The sequence below is a fragment of the Sarcophilus harrisii genome, chromosome 2 (genome assembly GCF_902635505.1).
Source record: "Sarcophilus harrisii chromosome 2, mSarHar1.11, whole genome shotgun sequence".
Taxonomy (NCBI): Eukaryota; Metazoa; Chordata; class Mammalia; order Dasyuromorphia; family Dasyuridae; genus Sarcophilus; species Sarcophilus harrisii.
In genome coordinates this window covers 522210999-522229081 of record NC_045427.1, presented here as the reverse complement: position 1 = coordinate 522229081, position 18083 = coordinate 522210999, and the positions used below count along the sequence as shown (strand labels likewise).

The following is an 18083-nucleotide window of genomic DNA, read 5'->3' as shown; positions in this document are numbered from 1 at the left end:
GTGTTACAGCTAGAAGGAATCCTGGACATCATCTCATCCATCTAACTCTTTAAAATGTGTACAATGAAGCTTAAAGGAAATAAGTAGCCTAAATTATGCTATATTACCTAAGCTAGGGGAAGAGGCTAAAATACTAGCTTCCTGACTCCCTGATAAAGCACTCTTTTCTCCTAATACCATGCAACAATACCTTCAACCTTTCGGAGTTATCAACTCCATGGTTCATATTAATTTATTTTCTACTGTTTTTTTTCTTTTTAAAGAGAAATATTTATATTCTAGGGTACTTGTAAAGTTCATAATAAAAAAGCAAAATTTTTAAAATTATTAATTTACTTATCACATAGCATTCAATCAATCTTTGTTTGCCCAAATGAACAGAAATAAGTACTCCCAAAGTAAGTACTTTGGGTACTCCAAATTAACAAATAATGCAAAAGTGTGCTTATCTTTTGCTTTAGATTGTGTTTTTCAATTTACATTGAGATACAGACATTTATTATTTTCTGAAAATTCACTTAATAAAATAAATTTCCTTAACTTGAATTCGCTACCTTGAAATGCCAGAAATAAACAGCAATATTCTAGAACTGATATAAAGCAGCAGCATAAATAGACCTATCCTGAATATCACACCTGTCAACAGATAACAAAGGTTTCAAATTCAGAATCACATTCTATAGAAAGGCTAAAAATAAATAAATAGAAAAGTAAGTAAATGAATGAATGAAAAAGCAAATAAACCAAGAAACTAAAAAGTCAGCTACCAACAGAGAATATTTAATTAAGAAAACTCTCAATTGTAAGATGGGCAATTTAAGAAAACTACTATAAGCACTGTCAAATTTTGACCTACTGAATTTATAAGTGACTAGTGACAATTCAAAACAAAAATCCATTCCAACTCAAATAATTTCTTTCATATGTATTATTCTCTGCTTTCAGCCATCTTAAGCTGGATTTACAATAACTATTCTGAATTAAACACATCCAAAAACAAAATTTTCTATCCCTCTAAACTGTCATCTACTTTCTTCTATTACTGAAGAGAGCAATACCATCTTCAGTTCCTCAGGCTTGCAATCTAAATATCTTACTCAACCTTCCCACTACTATCTCTCACCTCTCAGATTTGTAACAGCTGTCAATTTCACATTTACAAAATCTCTCCAATAGGTCGCTTCTTCTCATTTCTGACACTGCTACCACACTAATGTAGGGCCTCATCACCTCACACTTAGGCTACTGTAAAAGCTTGTTAGTGTGTCTGCTTTGTCTCAAGTCTTTCCCCATTCCAATCCATCTTCCATTCGGTCACTAACTACAATGACTTTCTCAAAGAACAAATCAAACCATGTCACAACCCTACTCAATAAACTCCAGAGGCTCCCTGCCACTACCCTCCAAGATTACATACAAAATTCTTTAATTTGGAATTTAAAGCTCTTCATATTCTAGCTTCCTCCTACATTTCAGTCTTCACCAAGTAAAATTAAAAACAAGGAAACTGAGGATCAGAAAGATTAATGATTTGCTCAGGATCACTGAACTAGTTAAATCTCAGAGCTGAGATTCAATCTCAGATAGAAAACTTTACAAGGCAGTGCTCTCATAAAATGTTTGGGAAGCTTGCATCAATTATTTGCATCTTAAAAATTTGCCCAATACAATTTTTTTCCTTCTCTATTCGTATAAACACCACCCCAAGACAGATTCTTATTCCTACCCAATTGAACAGGCCAAATACAGGGGACTCCAAATAGAAAACCAGAGAAGTGTAATGAATTAGAGGAGCTGAAGGAATGATATGGATCATTTTCAGACACAGTCAACATGTGTATCTGTTTTGTTTGGCTATACTTATTTGTTATGAGAAGACTTCTAGGGAGATAGTTGTTGAGGGAGGGCTGGGAGGCAGAAGCTGTGATAATGATGTACAAATTAACAGCTAGCATTTACATGGGGCAGGTAGGTGGTGCAGGAGATGGTGCCAGGTCTGGAGTAAGGAACACTCATCTCTTCCTGATTAAAGGGCCATTATTTGTTGTTGCTCAGTCATTTCAGTCATGTCTGATTCCTCATGACCTCATTTGGGGTTTTCTTGGCAAAGGCACTGTGGAGGGGTCTGCCATTTCCTTCTCCAGCTCATTTTACAGATGAGGAAGCTTGCCCCAGTGTCACTCAGCTAGTAAGTGTCTGAGACCAGATTTGAAATAGGTCTTCCTGACTCCAGGTTCAGTGGTGTATATATAACCACTGCATCACCTAACTGCCTTAGAGAACATAAGGGGTGTGCCAATTACAACTCCACACAATTTTAACAGAAAAGTCTATATACAATCAATCAACAAGTATTTATTAAGTGCCCACAAAATGCCAGGCACTGTGTTAGGCACGAAAGATAACAATGCAACACACAAACTTCAACTTAAAGTGATTCTTTTCCACATTTTGCCTAGCATAATTACTATATGTAATGAAGCACCTAAAATGCTTTCCAACTTCGGGAACAATGTTAAAAAAGCTTAATGCAAAAAATCCATAACCTCTGTGTACTTGTCATCTTTGCATCTTTAAAACAGACTAAATAATATTTATTCTGCAAGCTGCAAATCTAAAAACTGTACTATGGATTGTGATATTTATTTTGAAATATTAAAAATACCTAGTTTACATAAACTAAACAAATCTCCTTTTTAGGTTGTTTTATACCAAGGGCACTAATCATCATGATGTGCTGAAATGGTCTTTCTATTAGGTCTTACTGGATAACCCCTAGAAGGGATCCCAGGAAAGTTGAGCACTAACACCACATACAAAAAAAACCAATATGCTGGTATGGGGAAAAAAAAAAAAAAGTAAAAATGAAGTACAGAGAGTCAATAGGGAGCCCTCTACTCAATTAATAAAAGTATCTACAAATGTACCAGGCACTGCCTGCAAAAACAAAAACCATAGTCATTGCACCCCAAAAGGAATTAGTACACAATTTCCAACCCTTTCCTGACTTTCCCACAAATGCAAACTCCTAGAACTGTCAAAGCAATAGCCAATCAGGTCACATTCACCAAATTAAATTTCTATGGCCAAAAGAGAGTCCTAAAAGAAGAGTAGTTAAATTGGATTAAAGTACTTTTCTGAGTAGACTAGCTCAAAATTTAATTCTACTTAGTATCACAGGACCTTAGAGTTTAGCAGTTATTAGAGGCCATTTAGTCCAAAGTTAATAAGCAATAATAATCACAGTTAAGTATCAGAAGCAGGTCCTCTACTGCAATCAGTGTTCTTTCTGCAGCACATGATTGACCCACTCTAAGGAAACTTCTGGGGAGAGAGGGAAGGCTTTCTCTATTTGTGCTAATAAGCACTGTGCTCCAAGTTCCAGGGTCCATTCACTTATCAGATAGCATGTTCAGCACCAGTCTTTAAGCAGAATTTGTTCCTGGACAACAATGCCCGATTCATCTTTCTAAAATGCTTTTTCAAGGAAACCTGGGTTGCAGAAAACTAATTTGGTTTTTGCCAATCTTTTTCCAAGGATGAGGACTCCTTTTTAAGGTCAAAAAAATCTCTCTCTCTTACCCTTCATAGAAGCTAAAATATTAATTTCTAGTGACTGAAAAGTACATAATCCAAGAATTCAATAATGCTTTTAAGTTCATTTGAATTGTATTGATTATAAATACATTAACACATGAAAAAAGTGAAATGTGAAATGAATTTGTTCAATACATTCATTTGGTCTATTGAAAGTATATTTGCTTACTTATTTGATTCATGACCATGGATTCATTCTCACAATCCAAAGGAGGGAAGCCACTATTTGATGTATCAGTCTCTTTTTAGGCTGAAAATTATATTGTTCTAAGTTATATTGATTAGACAGAGAATTATAAAACTGACCATTCAAAAGATCACTGGATTCAGCCCATTATCTTCAACAGAGAAGAATTATTACCCTTCATTATGTCAAGGAGGCAAGGTCATACTGATAATAAATGGTAGAAACTAAGGTCTCCTCAAATACTTTACAGCATTATTTCTGCTATGCCACCTTATCAAATGAAATCATTTCTCATATTAGAGTTGTTTCATTTTGCCACTAAAATGTGAGAGAATGATTTTCTAGATCCAAAACTTTAAGCTTTAAAGTTCCATCTTCAAGGGTACTGTCTTCTCCCTTTCATAAATTTATATTGTTCCAAGCACACACACACCAGCAAGCACTATGCAAAGCACAGGAAGAGATGATTTTAACAACAAATTTAAGTTTTCCAAGATTAAACTTAACAAATATTTTAAAGCACAAGAATTATCAATAGTCTTGCTGAACTTAGTGATATTAAATGAACCACCACAACTAGTTAGCAAACTGCATTCATATTTTACTGATCATTTCACTAAACACATTAACTCATATGTATTAGGACAATAGGACTAGTAAAGTTTTGAAATTTTCTTTCTATAATAAAAGAACAAGACCATAATGGCAGGAACCTATGGATCACTGCATTCATTACACAGAATGTTTTTATATAAATTATCTGACCAAAAAAATAAAATAAAATCAGGGATCTTATCTGGAATTTCATTTAAGTTCCTGGTACTTCAAAGGACTCAGTATGGAGTTTCTTATATTCTAATGTTAATCTATAACAGCAAAAATTAGCAAGGTCAAGAAAAATAAATCACCAATTCCACTCAATCTTGTAATCATGCTTTTCATTAATGGGGCAATTACAGATTCAAAAAATTTTGTTAGCAGATCTCATCAGTACAGTGCCAATGTAGAAAACCCTTGAATGAAGCGGAATGTCATTTTGCCTTTACTTGTAAAAGTTCTCCTAAGGAAGCTAAACCAAATTATGGAGAATCTACTTTCCCATTAGAATATATGAAATTCAAGTATGTAACATATTACAAAAAACGCTTGCTATTGTTTTTTTTATCCTAATTTTAAATTCTCCCCATTATAATTCTCCAAGTTTTTGTGTCATTAAGCCTCAAAAACCTAAATTTTGAGTTTTATTATTATGACAGTTCTTTTACATTGAGTCGTCTATTGTCCAAACAATTGTTTAAAAGAATTTTAATTGACACTAAAATGAATCATTTCCTCCCCCCAAATTAGCAAAATCCATATTACATCATGTAAAGTTTTTCTCCAATTTGATTTCAAAGATAATGTTATATTTCATTAATACTTTTGTATTTGTCTTCCACATACCAGAATTGTGTGGGCACTAAATAGATCAATACCAAACAGGAATGAATGGTTTACAGATATCATGCAAATAGCATATCCAGAAACTTAAAGAGGCAAAGCAATGATTATCATAAGGCACAAAAATCAAAGGAACTCAAGGACCTTAAGAGGTCATTTAATTCATCCGCTGATAATTATCTGAAACATTAAAAAACTATTGCAATTTTTTAAATCTCTTGACTTCCAACCTCTCTAGTAAATTCATTCCAACATGAAATGACTGTCATGTGACTGGGGAAATATTGTATTAGTGGGGGGTTTTGCCCTTTATATTAAATCCTAAGGTTTATGTATATATATATATATATGTACATTGTGCAGAATGAGACTATCACATACAATATCTTCTTCTATCCCCTCTCAAATCCCTAAAAAACATTTCTAAACTGGCAATACAACATAACACTCTGGTTTACAGAAATATTGGTAATCAATTTTGTAAAAACTCTTCAGATAAAAAGGTGGATTTTTTTTCCCCTTATGAATAATGAATAATCTATCAAGAGTTCCTTCTATTTTTAAAAACCCTGTTCATTTTCAATACCACAGAAAGAATTAGGAAGGGGGGGGGGGAGGGACCTTTTGCGTACTAGATCCAAATACAGGACAGAAAAATATTTTACTTAAAAAAATAACAGTCAAGAATGAATTGGAGGGGGGGAGGGTAAGAATGAAAGAAAGAGACTGAGAGCTCAGTCATGATGGTGAGCAAGCAAAACACAATTTTAACCAGAGTGGGTGGAGAGTCTCTGTCAACTATTAAAAAAAAAAAAAGGTATTTTCGGTAAATATTTAAATGGCAAGGATCAGACAGAGGACCCCGTAGAGTCAATAATCAAGGGCCACTTTTTTTAATGCTGTTTCTATGCTTCAGTTATAATTTAGAATGAGCAGCCGTCTTTTACATAACCTCTAGGAAGAAAAAAGCGCACCTGTAACCAGGGCCCCCGGTCCAACCTCCAGCCCATGGATGCACCATCTACAGAATACTCCTAGGGGCTCGGCTATAACAGCACCCTCATCGTGCTGGACCGGCCCCTAAAGGGACCTTCTATTCCTAAAGCTATGACACCGTCCAGGCTTTGAGACTGCGTTTAACTTCACCCACTGGTTGGAGAGGCGTTATTTGGGGCGGGGGGCGGGGGGAATGAAAGGGTGGGAGCGGGGGCGAGGGGTGGATATAGTTTTACCCAGTTCTGAGCAAAGCCCGAAGGCAGGTAAGACACACGTTATCCCAAACTCCTTCTAGAACTCACCACCCCACAAAAGCGGGAGCCGGGGCTGGTCGAGGAGCTCCCGGTCCCCCCATCCACAGCCCAGCATCGGCCCCGGGGGACAGGGTCGGGCCGCCGCCCTCCTGCTCCTCCGGCTCCCCGAGGACCCAATGGGGGAGGGGCGCTCGTTAGCGGATAAAGGGGGAGGGTGGGGAGGGGAAGAAGAAAAGGAGAGGAAGACCAGAGGCGCGACACCCCCACACCCACCCGCGAAGACCAAAGGGAGAGGGATGGGGTCCCTTTGCCGGTTAACCCGGGGAGCTTCGGGGTCAAATGCGGCTTCCGAACGGCCCCGGGAAGAAGAAAAGGAGGTGGGGCGGGGGGGTGGGGTGGACAGAGAGGGTCCCAGGAGCTGCAGCGGGACCCGGGGAGGACCCCCTCCCGCAGGCCTCGCCCAGCCGTAACTCCCCACCCTCGGGGGGACGCTCGCCAGCGGCGGCGGGTCGGGGACCGGCACAGCCCCGGCCAGCCCTGCCCGAACGCGCGGGAGGCTGCCAGAAAGAGCCGAGAAGACGGAGGAGGCGTTACCGTGAACAGCTCCCGGAGCTGGCGGGGCTGGGTGGAAGGAGCCGACACCGGCTCCGGCCGCGGCTCCAGGTCGCACTCCGACTCGGGCTCCGGCTCCCGCTCCCAAGCGGCAGCGACGGCCGCGTCCTTTATTTTTGCTGCAGCAGCGGCGACTTGTCAAAGGGAAAGACGTAAGAAGCGGCGGGCGAGTCTCGCGGGACTTGGACGGAACTCTCGCGCAGCCTGGAGCCCTAGCTCGCCTCCCCCTCCCCCTCCCCCCAGCCCCAGTCCTTCGGGTCCAGATGGGGAGGGGAGGGAAGGAGGTGGAAGGCTGGGGAAAAGGCAGGAGGTAGAAGGGTGAGTGGAAATGTAATTAATTGGAAAGAGGAGGAGGAGGGGGAGAAGGGAAAACAGCATGCCAAGTTCGCGCTGCCGGGCTCGCACACCCACCTCGTCCTTTGTCTTCCTTTGGGAAGCGGCTTGTACTAACACGCTCCATCTGCCATCCGGGAGACCTCGTCTCACTTTTCCCAACTCACCGAGCAAACATTTGCTTCCCGGCCCCGCGGCCCCAGTAAGTCACAATCGCCTGAAAGTTGCATAGTCAGGGATGTTACAGCAGATATTCCCTGCTTCAGCCACCCCGGGCAGCGCGCAAGCCCCCTTCGGTCTCCAGGTCTTTAATGGGGCGGGGGCTTCCCTGACAAAGGAGCGCCGCCGGACTCGAGGCCGTGCACCCCCACGCCACGCGCTCGGGACTGAGCGCCGGGCGCGCGTGCCTTGCGCCCTGGCAGGAAAAGTTGACGGCTGGCCAGAGAAGCCGGGGGCCGCGCCTCTGTGTCTCCGACGGCTCGCTCAGCCTTTTGCACTCCCTCTGCCCTCGAGCCGGGCGGGAAGCCTGCTCAAGGGTTTCGGGTGACCTGCTTCTCTCTGGCCACGCCGGGGTAGGCGAGAGACAGGCGGGGACTTGGGAAGGGGGCCTGCCGCTCCCCGAGCTCCCCGGCAAATCCCTCTCTCACGCACTCGCGCCCTGGGGGCCCCGCACTCTCCGGGCTCGCTTCCCTCTCCTCTCCGGCGCCGGCTTTCTGAGACTCAACGGGAAAGAGAACGCGTTTCCCGCGTGAGACCCGGCAGGCCACTGGTGCCCGGGGTGAGACACGCAGAGTCGCTGGCAGGGAGGGGATCACCACCCCCGGAGGACTGGCGCGCGCTTTCGCAGAGCCAGAGTGGGGGGAGCTGCGGAGCCCCACGGCAAAGAGGGCAGAGAATACGCGGCGTGGAGGCTCAGCAGGAGGGAGGGCGGTGCGTGTGTGTGTCCGGGTTACTCTATCTAGATAATCTCTGTATGTTACATTGTGTCTACATCTTTTGTATATTATTAATCTTTCCATGGACCCCATGATTTTGTGATTAAGATACTGTCGTGGGGAAGGAGGCTGGGTGAGGCAGCTAAGTAGTGACGTGAGTGCCGGGCCTAGAGACAAGAAGGCTCCCCTTGCTAATTCAGATAGGCTTCAGACAGTAAGGAGCCGTGCGACCTTGGACGAGTCATTTAACCCGCTTTGCTTCAGTTTCCTCTTCTGTAAGATGGGCTAGAGAAGGAAATGGCACACTGCGCGAGTATCTTTGCCAAGGAAAACCCAAGTGGGATCACGAAGAGTCAGACACAGAGCAAAAGTGGAAGATCAGGGACAAGAAGAACAGGAAAAGCAAGACCCTTAGGCCGCGTCCTGTCATTATCTATATAATTTGGTAAATGGTTGATAACTTCATTCATGCATTAAACACTTACAAAACACTCGTTGAAGCAATGCACAGCGCTCTAACAGACTGTTCTTAACAATATTTCTATTTTTTCTTGGATTTATAAGCTACGATACCTGTTCTCTTTGGGGTAAAGGTAAGGAGTCACTTTGGATAAATCTAAACATAAGCCTATCCAAAAAAAAAAAAAAAAAAACAGAAAAATTAATCTTTCCACAACCTAATGTGAAGGGAAATAAAAAGGCAAAGGAAGCAAACAAGTTAATACAATTAGCATCAAGAATCTCCTACCCTTTTCCACTGTCTCCTGGGTTTCTCTCTCTCTCTCTCTCTCTCTCTCTCTCCTCATTTTTTTGTCATTTTTACAAGTTTTCAATTTTTAGAAATATTACTAGGTGTGAGTCCATACAATGTGAGTTGCCTCAGACACTTTCCCAAGATTCCATGGGTTCTCATGTCAACAAACACTTTATTTAGTGCCTTTTCTGTGCAAGTCACTATTAGGGACTTGAATATAAAGATAAACACACACATACACAAATAACTTCTTTACTCAAGGAGTTTACATTCTGCTGGATTTTATGATATGTAAACAGAAGGTTATTTGAGAATGAAGAGAGCATTGATAACAAGGGGGAATCAGGTAAAGCTTAATAGCAGTAGCATATGGACTGAACTTTAAAAGAAGCCAAGGATTCCCAAAGGGGAAGGTAACAATTAAAAGCATTATGGACAACCTGTGTGAAGGCAGGGAAGTAGGAAATACAATGTTCCCAATCACAAAGATCTCCATCTGCTATCCATCTCCAACTTCTAGCCCCAATTTTGCCCAAATCAGACATAATCCATTATATATATGTGTGTGTAAATAGTAACATATATAGTAGCAATAATTACATATTGTACATATTTTACACAGTTGTCTCTACTATTAGACTATGAACTCCTTGAGAGCAGGGATTGATCTCCTCTCCTCTCCTGGATAACCCCCTAACCTCCCCCTCCCTGACCCCTGGCCTTTAGCACAGTATCTGGCACATAGTAGGTCCTTAATATGTGCTGGTAGATTGATTGTCACCTTCCATTTATAATTGTATATAAAAAAGAAAAACCAGCATGTAATATGTGATATGGTTTAGTTTGGTTTTTTCCTCTTTTTCTGAACATAGAAATCAAGGCCAGGTCAGAGAAAGATGTAAAAAGAGCTTAGAAAGGTTTAAGATGGCTATGTGGGAGCATAACTTTACAGAGCTAAAAAAGGCAACACATTTGTGTGCAAAGGAAAGCGGATCCCTTTGCTTGATGAGTTTTGTCAGAAGAAACGAGCCAACTGCATATTTCAAATGTATATACAAACAACACATTAAATGATGACACATATGTCATGAAGATTCACAAATAACTTCAACAAATTGGTCAGCTGAGATTTGAGACAATCTCGTATAGATTTCTATACAAGAAGAAGAAGGGAATAAGCAACATTTGATCCTCCCTTTCATCTAACACAGTCAAAGAGAGAATACACAAGAGCTGGTTACTGAAATACTTTTTCAACCAAAAGGGAAATGGGACAAAAAGAGGGTAAGAGAATTGTAGGGAATAAGAGGGAGAGTAAATTAAAAGAGGGATAAGTTAGAAGCAAAACAAATAAAGAAGAGCAGGAAGAAAAAACGTCATTTTTAAGATTATAGGAAATTGAGTCAAATAGTTAAGAGTAAGAGTCATTCCCCAATTGATAAATAGCCAAAGGATATGACTAGGCAGTTTTTAGAAAAAGAAATTTAAGCTATGTATAGCCATATAAAAATCCTCTGAATCATTGATTTAGAGAATGGCAAATTAAAACAACTCTGAAGTACTAATGCACACTTATCTGACTGGCAAAATTGACACACAATAAAAGGAAATGATATTCTGGAGAGGCTATGGGAAAATAGGTAGATTAAAGCCATGTTTGGTAAAACAGTGAACTAGTTCAGCCATTCTAGAAAGAAATTTAGAAACATGCACCAGAAACTATTAAATTGTGCCATACCTTTTGAACCTACTATTACACCTAAATTGTTGTCATTTTTCATCCCATTCTGGTTCTTCATGACTCCTTTTGGAGTTTTCTTGGCAAAGATACTGGAGTACTTTACTATTTCCTTCTCCAGCTCATTTTAAAATTGAGGAGACTGAGGTAAACAAGGTTAAATGACCATACCAGTTCTCATCCCTATTATATATATATATATATATATATATATATATATATATATGTGTGTGTGTGTGTGTGTGTATGTGTGTGTGTGTGTGTACATATAACAAAAAACATTATGTGCATACAAACATGCATATATATGTTATAAAATTAGGGGATTGGAATAAATGATCTATAAGGGGTTTTTTTTTGGCTTTAAATCCATTACTTGCATATATATATATATATATATATATATATATATGAATTATCTGCACAAAAAGATTTCAACCATCTGTGATTTAGCTGCTAAATACTAGGGAGCTAAATCTGAAGCACATGGAAGTTAAAATAATTGTACATGATCATAGAGCTACTGATTTTTAGAAATGGTATTTGAATGGAAGCCTCCCCAATGTGGACCCAGCACTTTATTTGTTACTGCTTACTCTCATAATAGAAAATGAGTAATGTAGAATATGAGCACTAGCAGGATTCAGAAGTAGTTCTCATTACAGACAGCTTGATCACAGTGGAGTTAGAATTTGAGCTCAATTTTAATTGATTTTGATAGGTTGGAGAAAGATGGTTCAACTTCATGAGAAGAACCATATGAACTAAAGCCCAAAAAGATGATAAGGCAATATATTTACAGGACACTAAATGGATCAGTCAGACTGGACAGGATAATTTTTAATAGCAAGGACTAGGAACTGAGAGGGAGACTGAGGCAAAATTATAAGACTTTGAATGAATTGTTTTGAGGAACAAATGAAAATTTGTAAAACCCCTGGAACATAGTAGGTATTATCATTATTCATTACATGTCAAGATAATTTATTCTTCCATGTGAGGAAATTGAGGCCCATAGAAGGTTAAGTATCTTGCTCCTCATCAAGAATACTTCTCTAATTGCATAAACCTATATTGGATTACTTGCTGTCTAGGGGAGAAGTTGGGAAGGGAGGGAGAAAAATTTGGAACATAAGGTTTTGCAAGGTTAAATGATGACATATCTTTGCATGTTTTTGGAAAAATAAAAAATTATCAAAAGAAATTTTTAAAAATAAAAATAATACTTTATTTTCTCTGGATTTTTATGACATGTTCTTTTAGTTTTCCTCCTAATTGCCTGGTAAGTGATTAATCTTCTTTACTATGTCTTTATCCACATAGTACCCCCTAAATTTAAATGTGCCTCTTCAGGATCAGTCCTAGGCTTTTTTCCTATTCTTTCTCTATATTTTCTCATTACTTTTCATTGGTTCGACCTCTATACCTAGATCTATCTACCCAGCCCTAATCTCCTTCTTGATCTCCAAATCAAGTCCTTACTGGAGACCTCCATCTAGGTATCCTATAGGCTTGTCAAATTCAACATATCCTGATAGAACTCATTCTTCCCTCCAAATCTGCCCTCTTCCTAATTTTCCTATTTCTGCCAAGGGAACTACCATTATCCTAGTACCCAACAGTACAGCCTCAGAGTTATCCTTAACTCAATCTCACTCACCCCACATCAGTAACCAAATCTTATCTATTCTACTTTAATTTCTTTTGCATCCTGTCCTCTCTCCATCCACTATAAACATCCCAATTCAGTCCTCATCATGTCTAACTTTGACCATAATTCAGTTGCCTCCTAGTAAAGTTTCTATTTCTAAATACAGCTCTAATAATCTTACTCCCTGGCTCAGAAAACTACAGTGACTTCTTGTTCCTAGAACCAAATACAATTTCTTTTCTTTGACATTCCTAGCCCTCTAGAATCTGGTACTAGTCGATTTTTTTTCAGACTAATTACATATTACTCCCTCTCACAGTCTTTGTCACCGGGCTAAAACAACTTACTTGCCTTTCTTCACACCTGATAATGCATCTTTGTTTTCCAGATCAATTGGTACAAGCTGCTTTTCATGCATGGAATTCACTACCTTCTTCCCTCTTTCTCTTAGAATTTCTGTCTTTCTTCAAAAATCAGCTCAAATCCCACCTCCTACACAATAACCTTTACAGATTATAGAACTTCCCAACTATTACCTTATACTTAGGTTGTATGTGTTTTGTGTTTACTTATATATGTACAAATTGTTTCCCAATATAATTAGTAAACTCCTTGAGCACAGGGATTATTTCATATTTTGTGTATAAATACAAAGCTAGGTACATGATAAATGCTTAACAAATAGTTGTTAATCACTTAGTTTTATACAGGTAATAAAGGAAACGTGTTAGGAATTTAACCAAGGGATTCTGATTCCAAATTTATTATCTTTCTACTACAGCATATTAAGAAACTTCTGCAATAGAATTTTTTAGACATGGTCAATATAAGAATTATTCTCATTTGAGTATGCATATTTCTTTTAAGGGTTTTCTTTTTCTTTTTCTAATGGAGTGAAAGTGGTAGAAGTGAAAGTAGATTTTTATTTGTTTTTAAAAAATAAAAGCTATTAAAATAGTTTAGGAATAAATTAAATCAGTCTGAAAAAGATGTTAATGATGGGACTTTAAAGGACAGAGGAAGATACGAGATCAGAATAATTTTTCATTATAGTCAAGAAGCAGACAAATACCCAGAGAGGTCCAGAAACCAACATCCAATCTGGATAATTAACACAAGAGCCTTTTTTTCTAACTTACTTTTCTGACCTAAAGAATATTATTCCTTTTTTATACTTTCCCAAAGGTACTACCTACCTTTTTTTGTGAAGGAGAGCTACTACACATTCAATGACAACTTAGAAATTGATTACAACTGCTCTTGCTTTCTCCTAGTGTATCTAGGAACAATTTGCCATGAGGAATGTTTTAGAACATGTGGGACTCTGTAAAGAGTGCTAGTTTTGGAGTAGAAAGATCTAAATACAGAATCTAGCACAACTACTATCTATTTAACCTTGGGAAATCACTTGAGCTCAGAAAGTGTCAGCTTCCCTTCTATAAAGTAAATGGAATGTTATTGTGGTAGGTAAAAGAAATAAACTGAGATGGTTTCAGAGAAATTTGGGAAGATTTGCATGAACTGATGCAGAGTAAAATCATCAGAACCAGAACAATTTGTACTACAATATCAACATTGTAAAAATGAACAAATTTGAAAGATTTAAGAATTCTGATAAGCAATGATCAACCATGATTCCAAAGGACCATTGATGTTATCCAAACAACCCACATTTTTGGGACGTGGCCTATATGGGAATTTATTTTGCTTAACTATACTTATTTGTTAAAAGAATTTTTCTCTGTTCCTCCCAGCATATATGAGATAAAAGGGGGGGGGGGGAAATAAATGCTCAATAATTTAAAATATATATATATATGTAATTTTAAAAGTGACCAAAGTAGTTAAAACATAAAAACCTCAATTCTTAATTCATTTTTTAAAAATTCCAACTACCTCTGTCTTTGACACTATCTGTAAATGTAGCTGTAGAATCTTTATATGAGACTAATTAAGGCCTTTACTGCTTACTAAAAAAACCAACTGATCTACTAGAAAGGCTAGAAAAGAAAGAGTTATAATCCCCCAAAATAGTCACAAAATTAAAATCAAGATTTTTGGGTTTGCCATTGCTATACAAGCCTTACAAATTTCTTATTTGAAATATTTCCCCAAGCCCACTTTCTGGGGGAAATACTTCAAATATCTAAGAAAGTCACCTACTAAAACAATATTAACAATCTCAATCCTAATCCAAATACACTTCTGTCCCTCCTTCCCACCTGCCTCACTATTCAACAGGAACAAACTTCTTCATAGAATGTTGATGATTTTGTTGTCTTATTTCATCATAATGCCCCCATTTACCTGGAGTTGTAGATTAGCCTAACTATCAGGTAAGGTTAAAATTTTAGATCTGGGAATTAGGAAAAAAAAACCAAACAAACCAAAACCATGAGACCCCAATTCTAGTTTTAGTTAGAAGTATTGTACTTAGTACAATCCATAACTGAAAAAGAATCCCCACTATAGTACATCCACCCTTAAGTCATCCAGCATCAACTTAAAGACTTCCAATCACCACAAATGAAAGCTTGAACAACTGAGCTTAGATTTCCTGAATGCTAAGTCGCTTACCATGTCTGTCTTTAGTGTCTTCCTGCCATAACTGCACCTCCCCATCTCTACACTCCAAACCTAGAAAATAAGAGTAAGACATGAATAAAACTGGATATGGTGTTGAACAAGGTACAGGATAGAGATGACAAAAAGAGAATTTCAACCCCCATACTCATGATGATAACTCATTTGACCACCTTGATATTAATAAGTTCCTATCTGGCAATATTGAATTAGGTTAATGCTTTTTTAAAATTTAAATTGGAGGGAGCTAGTTTCAGTTTGAAGTATAACCTGCCTTTCTCTATTCACAAAAGTCATATTTACCCACACACAGTCTCCAGAAGTTTTTCTTTTCCCAAGTAACTAGGATTGACCAGTTACATAAATTAGACACTTCAAACAATAAGATAAACTCAAATTTCTTATCTATGAGACACACAGAACACCTCCCCCCCCTTGGAAAATCTCTGAGGTCAAGTTCATCTTTTAATGATTTTCATATCTTCTTTCAGCATCTGTTCACTTACTTTCAGTATACTCCCCTTTAGCATCCAATGCTTCCATTCTTATACAATTTAGGGATGGAAAAAACCTTAGAGATAATCTAGTCCAAGGTCAGATTTTACAATGGGGAATGGAGGTCGAGAGGAAATTAGGTCTCTGAACTATATAGAACTCCAGATAAACAGTATCTTTCCAATCAAATTTATTGGTTCCATCTCCTAATCTTGAATGTAGGCTAAGATGTTAATTTATTATGCGGTTTCTTCAAAGGTAAGATGCTACTTATGTCTCCATTGCCCTGTGAGCATCCCAGTTTTGATTCTTCAGAGATTATGGTGTTCTGGCACTACTAGGGGAATAGTCATATTAAAATTATGGGTTTGTTTGTCAGGGAACAGTTTGAGGATCAATGAAAGCACTGCACAATTTTCCAAGTGGAATCTAACATGTTTTATTCCTCCTAGTAAATTCTGAGGCCAACTCATTATCCACTTGCAGTATCTGGCATATGTATGTCTGTGTCTGGTCAATATGTACTAACTTAGTGATCTACTCATCCAACAGAATGTCATAACCTGGGAAATAGACATTCTTCATTTGGTTTTCTCTTTGTTAATTGCTTGATCTCTTTGGAGGGGCTGTGGAACTCACTGAGAAAACCCTTGGTATTCTAGGACTTAACCAGGACAATGTTATCTGCAAATATGAGCATCTAGAGGATGATGATATCTCCATGGAATTCCCTGTCCATGTAGCAAAAGTAAAGGATAATAGATAAATAGCGCAAATGCCTAATAAGTGTTTTTTTAAATTCAGTTCTATTTTATTATCTGTTCCAACTTCTCACCATTAAGTTTTTTTTAACATATTTTTAATTCTGTTACATATTTCCCAATTACATGTAAAAAAAATTTAGCATTCATTTAAAAAAAATTTGAATTCCGTATTCTCTCCCTTCCTCACACCCCTTGCTTATCCCTTGAGAAGGCAAACAATATATCCTCTATAAATGTGAAGTCATGTAAAACTTATTTCCATATTATCAAGAGAAAGCATGCACACAAAACGAAAGTTTTAAAAAGTCTGTTTCTATCTGTACTCAAGAATTCATCAATTCTCGCAATAGAGGTAGAAGGCATTTTTTTTTATTATGAGTCTTTTAGAATTGTCTTTTACCATTAAATTTCTTTTTTGAATTTTTTTGAATTACATATAAAGATAATTTTTCATTCTTTTTTTCCTAAATTTCTAAGTTCCAATTTTCTCCTCTCCCTACCCCAGACAGTAAGACATTTTATGTACGTTATATACATGCAATTATGGAAAACCTATTTCTATATTAGTCATGTTCTTCTAGGCAAATCTCTAAAACTAAGTTTCAGAGGCAGTGAATTGAAAAGCATTTACTAAACACCTGTTATGATCCAGACATTGTGCTAAGCATTGGGAATACAAAAAAGGCAAAATAGACCAAGCTTTCAAGGAGGTGAGGACCCAATGAAGAGGTAACATGAAGAGAGGAAAGAGAGGGGAGAGAGAGAGAGAGAGAGAGAGAGAGAGAGAGAGAGAGAGAGAGAGAGAGAGAGAGAGAGAGAGAATAAATTAGAAATAATCTTAGAGGGAAGTCATGGAGGGGATGAAGAAAAGCTTTCTGTAGAAGATAGAATTTTTTGCTGGGACTCAAAGGATGTAAGGAAATTCAGGAGTTGAAAATTAGGAAAGAGAACATTTCAGACAGAAGGACTAAGCAATGAAGTTGCCCAGTGCATGGAGATGGAGTCTCTTATTTGAAGAATAGCAAGGAGAGTAATATTTCTGGATTGCAGAGTATGTGGGTTAGGAGGAAGGTGTAAGAAGACAGGAAAAGTAGGAGGAGACCAAGTTAGAAGGGCTTGAATGCCAAACACAGGACTTTCTTTTTGATCCTAGAGGAAGCCTCTTGAGTTTATTGAGTAAGGAGGACAGAGTGGGTATGACATGACTAGATCTGTACTTTAGGAAAAATCATTTTATGAAGGAAGGAATGGTGTGGGGAGAGATGAGGCGAACAAGACTGGGGAACAGATAATATATAGAAAGTACTGACTTCCAGCACATTGATTTGATCTTATACAAAGGACTGGTGGGAAGAAATGGACACAAATCCCAAAGATCTCATGTTTTCTAGGGAAATGCAACCTGTATACATTCAAATAGATATGAGATCATTTGAGGAAAGAACTAACTGAGAAATCAAGAAAGATTTTGAATAGGACATAATACCAAAGCTGATCCTTGAAAAGAGAGAAAAATCCTAAAATGGGGAGGTGAAGAGGAAGAACATTTCAGATATGGACAGCTATGTGGAAATACTGGGAGATGAGAGATGGATTGTTGAATTCACATAACAACTGGCATATCATTTTGAACCGGGATAAAAGATAACAATATGAAATAGGTTAAAAAAAAATCTAGAAAGGTAGGCTTGAGAAAACATGTGTAGGGCTTTTAGCCAATGTCCACTTACTAACATGACTTCTC

The 18083-nt window shown here is 38.3% G+C and overlaps 2 protein-coding genes across 10 annotated transcripts in view; one reads left to right on the top strand and one right to left on the bottom strand.

Annotated features, from left to right (window-relative positions):
* The window catches only part of HERC1 (HECT and RLD domain containing E3 ubiquitin protein ligase family member 1), a 189782-nt gene extending 182159 nt beyond the window's left edge, over positions 1 to 7623 (bottom strand). For 7 of the 9 annotated variants that reach the window (XM_031955414.1, XM_031955415.1, XM_031955421.1 and 4 more), the window contains exon 1: positions 7069 to 7138. The gene's annotated coding sequence lies outside the window, so the exon portion shown is untranslated. Of the gene's footprint in view, positions 1 to 6522; positions 6762 to 7068; positions 7139 to 7497 lie in introns of those variants that run through there. The other 2 variants (XM_023497786.2, XM_031955413.1) reach the window with 2 other exon arrangements.
* LOC116421025 (collagen alpha-1(III) chain-like) overlaps positions 1 to 18083 on the top strand; it is a 53233-nt gene that overhangs the window by 7976 nt on the left and 27174 nt on the right. The window contains exons 2-3 of the mRNA XM_031949348.1: positions 6516 to 6671; positions 6756 to 7404. Of these exons, the coding sequence (XP_031805208.1) occupies positions 6516 to 6671; positions 6756 to 7404 (805 nt within the window). The remainder of the gene's footprint in view (positions 1 to 6515; positions 6672 to 6755; positions 7405 to 18083) is intronic.